Below are 3,959 nucleotides of genomic sequence, written 5' to 3' on the forward strand. Positions count from 1 at the left end.
CCGCCCCCACGAAGATTACGCCTATTCTCCCCCTATCGTCCTCCTTGCATTACTGCAAGCAAACACACACATCAAAACAAGGAATCATCACAGACTAAATTAAGGCTATTGTACTTTGGTCACAGTATGAGAAGACAAGAGTCACTGGAAAAGACAATAATGCTAGGAAAAGTTGAAGGCAGCAGGAAAAGAGGAAGACCCAACTTGAGATGTATGGATTCAGTCGAGGAAGCCACGGCCCTCAGTTTGCCAGTGAGAATGGCTGTTAACAATGTTTTAAAGGACATTAATTCATAGGGGAGCGGTGGCACAGTGGGTATATCCCACTGTCTTAACATCCGAACTGTGTCAGTTCAAGCCCCATGCTGGTGTGAGCAGCCAGCCTGTTGTCCCCAGCTTACTGCATTGCTCGATTTCTAGAGGCTGCAGAGAAGTGTTGAAGGGAGGTGTTTTTAGACATTGGTTTTGTTTAAGTTCGCTTTTATTGTTCAAGACTTTGGTCTGAGAACAGGGGATGTCAGAAACCAAACCAGAATAAAATATGTAGGAGGTGCAGAAAAAAAAAATAAGCACAAAAAAGGAGCATGATGCAGGGTAGAAAGAAAAGGGTAGAGGGTATTTAGGAAGCGTTTACCATCTCTGTAAAATGATCGGCACAGGCCATGCGAATCCTTGCTATGTTCAGCGGACTTTCGAGGACAAAAACCTCGTTCAGTCCTCTTTGTTTCCGAGCAGCAGTCACTGCATACTTGATAGCAAAAAACACGGAAGAGGCCAGGAATACTCCAGCTTCTCCCATACCCTGCAAGATAAAAAGGCTGTCAGTTTTGGAAGTGAGATTAGAAATAAAAGGAAAGATTGGTGGCTGCTACATAGATATGAATTTGCCATTAAGTCTGTACTAAATGAAAGGTTTCTTCAATTGCATCTTTTATGGTCACAGCAAGTATATTTTGAACCATATTCAAAAAATCTTTCAGGGGAGCCTGGGTAGGTTTATTGTCCATAGAGTCTGGTGTAACTGACAATAAAGCTTCTGGGGTTCTTTGCCATCTATCTTGAGAAATCATTTTTCCAAAGTTGTATTAAAGCCAAGGAGTCTCTATAGATGTTTTCCCAAGCCAAGTTTTTCAGAGATAACAGTTCTGGAAAGTATATGTCAGTAGCTATTAAGTTCTAGACAAAGCTAACATAGGGCAAATAGCTTATCAGTAGTTTGCATTCCAAAGCAATGAAGTCAAGAGAAAGTGGAGTTTTACAGTTTCAGTAAAGGTAAATATACACTCCATCAAAAGTATCTGGGATTCCCTCAATATATAAATGAGGTAGTCCTAAGATGGAGGGAAGTCCCTCATAGTTTTCCCAGAATGTTTATAGATATCAGCCTTTTCTTAATTTTCTGGATCCTCCTCTTAAGTTTTAAAGTCTTGATTATGTGTCTTTTTCCTTTATAAGTGTGAAAATTGTCATCTGGAAACAGCCGTCTATGTTCCCTCTTAGTGGTAGCTTGTAGTTCCATAAATTGGTTTTTTTGTTGTCTCTGAGATGGTAAGGAAGTGAGTATTTCGGGAGTTTCATCACCCATAGTTCTTTTATAGAGTCTCTGGTATGTTTCTGTCAAGGTTGTATTTCTCTTTGTGGGCATAAGTTCTTTTTTTGTAGGTCCAGTGGTCTTGCTTGCAGGTTTCCTCTATGTTTTCAGGGCAGTCAGAGCTTTTTCCCCTCCTCTTTCCACACTGTTTCTCTCTTGACTTTAAATTGTTGTGTCCATATTTGGATTTCTGTCTGTACTAAATGAAAGGTTTCTTCAATTGCATCTTTTATGGTCACAGAAAGTGTATTTTGAACCATGTTCAAAAAATCTTTCAGGGGAGCCTGGATAGGTTTATTGTCCATAGAGTCTGGTGTAACTGACAATAAAGCTTCTGGGGCTCTTTGCCATCTATCTTGAGAAATCATTTTTCCAAAGTTGTATTAAAGCCAAGGAGTCTCTATAGATGTTTTCCCAAGCCACGTGTTACAGAGATAACAGTTTTAGAGAGTATACGTCAGTAGATATTAAGTTCTAGACAAAGCTAACAAAGGGCAAATAGCTTATCAGTAGTTTGCATTCCAAAGCAATGAAGTCAAAAGAAAGTGGAGTTTTACCATTTCAATAAAGGTAAACATACATTGTTATGGGAACTAGATACATTAAAAATTTCAGAATAAGATCCATTAAAATATCAGCCTTTATATTTCAAGTATTAAGTTATAACAAATCCCAAAGTTCAATATTTATTTCAAAGTCTTCATACAAAGGACAAGATTTATTAGGCTCTCAGTAAAGTTCATAGAGGAGCTGCGGTGGCTCAAGTGGTTAAGACGCTGAACTGCAGGCTGTGAAAGGTCAGTAGTTCAGCAGTTCGAGACCTGGGTGTGCCGCATGACGGAGTGAGCTCCCGTCTCTAGTTCCAGCTCCTGCCAACCTAGCAGTTCGAAAGCAAGAAATTGCAAGTAGATAAATAAGTACCACTTCAGTGGGAAGGTAACAGCGTTCCGTGCGCCTTGGTGTTTAGTCATGCCGGCCACATGACCACGGAAACGTCTTCAGACAGCGCTGGCTCTTCGGCTTTGAAACGGAGATGAGCACCGCAACCCTAGAGTCGGATTCGACTGGCTTTCGAGCAAGGGAACCTTTACCTTTACCTTAAAGTTCATAGAGAAAGTGATAAATCTTGAAGATATCAATTTGACAGGGTACTGTCTAGTTTTCTTCGCCCAGTAGATTATTTATGTAGTTATTTTTAGATCCTTTTCATAGCCATGGTGAAGGTGGGAGGGAGGCGGAAAAAAGATCTTCACCCCTCCCTTCCAGTCTTTTTAAACTTTAAAAGGACTGACGTTATATAGTAGAGTTTCAGAGATCTCCCATCCAAATACTAATGAAAGTCAATTCTGCTTAGTTTCCATGATCTGATGGGAACAGGCTAGCCTGGGCCATCCAAAAAAATAAATAAAATGCAAAACAGAGTAATCCATAAAACGGTAGCTTTGCAATGTCAACATTTGGTAAACTGCTGTGTCCAGACTGGCAAAGCTTCTCTTGATAATTTTATCTGTTATTACATTTTTTTAAGCATTAGCGGTGAATGTTAGGTATTACTGGAGAATGAAAACATGAAAAGGAACTGGCAGTTCTTTTGGCTCTTTGTTCAGGCAGCGGCTTTTTAAAAAACGCTTTCCTTATTTCCAAAGACATTACTGATTTCTGCAGAGCTCCTTCATTAATTTTACTATCTCTAAAACATCTAGATTCAAATGAAGATTATAATTGAGGCTTCTGTGAATTCAGTCAAACAATATGGAATTTTCTTTAATGAATATGTTATTAGCATTTCTCATTTGTTTACCTTGGAGGAGTAGATTGCAACGGGGTTTCTTGTGTTTGGTAGCAAGTAGATTCTCAACTGTTCTGGGACGTCGCAAACAGCAGGGATTTTATACGTGTCTGGACCCAGCGTATACTGCTCTCCTTCTGGGGAGAATTTTATTTCCTCTGATGTAAAAAGTCCAACTCCTTGCAAAAAACCACCTTCGATCTGTGGATATAAAGAGACATAGCTTGCAGTTTGCATACATGAAGTATATGACATCTAGAGGGTTTTATAATCACAGTTTAACTTAATGTTTTTCCTCCTGATGCAACGTGTTAAACCTGGTTTTGTAATATAATGTACAAGTGGAGACCCGCAACAAAATGTTGCGTACTGGGCCTCGCTGTTCCTCCGGCCACCCGGCTCCGGAGCGAGGCCCCATCTAGAGGGTTTTATAATCACAGTTTAACTTAATGTTTTTCCTCCTGATGCAACGTGTTAAACCTGGTTTTGTAATATAATGTACAAGTGGAGACCCGCAACAAAATGTTGCGTACTGGGCCTCGCTGTTCCTCCGGCCACCCGGCTCCGGAGCGAGGCCCC

General features: G+C 40.3%; 1 protein-coding gene across 1 annotated transcript in view; it reads right to left on the minus strand.

Annotated features, from left to right (window-relative positions):
* Window positions 1-634: 634 nt before the first annotated feature.
* The window catches only part of LOC107113599 (aldehyde oxidase 3-like), a gene marked incomplete at its 3' end in the record, with an annotated part of 77,515 nt that continues 74,190 nt past the window's right edge, over window positions 635-3,959 (minus strand). Inside the window, exons 32-33 of the mRNA XM_015414947.1 lie at window positions 3,393-3,635; window positions 635-802 (exon numbers count right to left, since the gene is read on the minus strand). Coding sequence (XP_015270433.1) covers window positions 635-802; window positions 3,393-3,635 — 411 coding nt within the window. The remainder of the gene's footprint in view (window positions 803-3,392; window positions 3,636-3,959) is intronic.

The sequence above is a fragment of the Gekko japonicus genome, unplaced genomic scaffold (genome assembly GCF_001447785.1).
Source record: "Gekko japonicus isolate JY-2015 unplaced genomic scaffold, Gekko_japonicus_V1.1 scaffold3429, whole genome shotgun sequence".
Classification (NCBI taxonomy): domain Eukaryota; kingdom Metazoa; phylum Chordata; class Lepidosauria; order Squamata; family Gekkonidae; genus Gekko; species Gekko japonicus.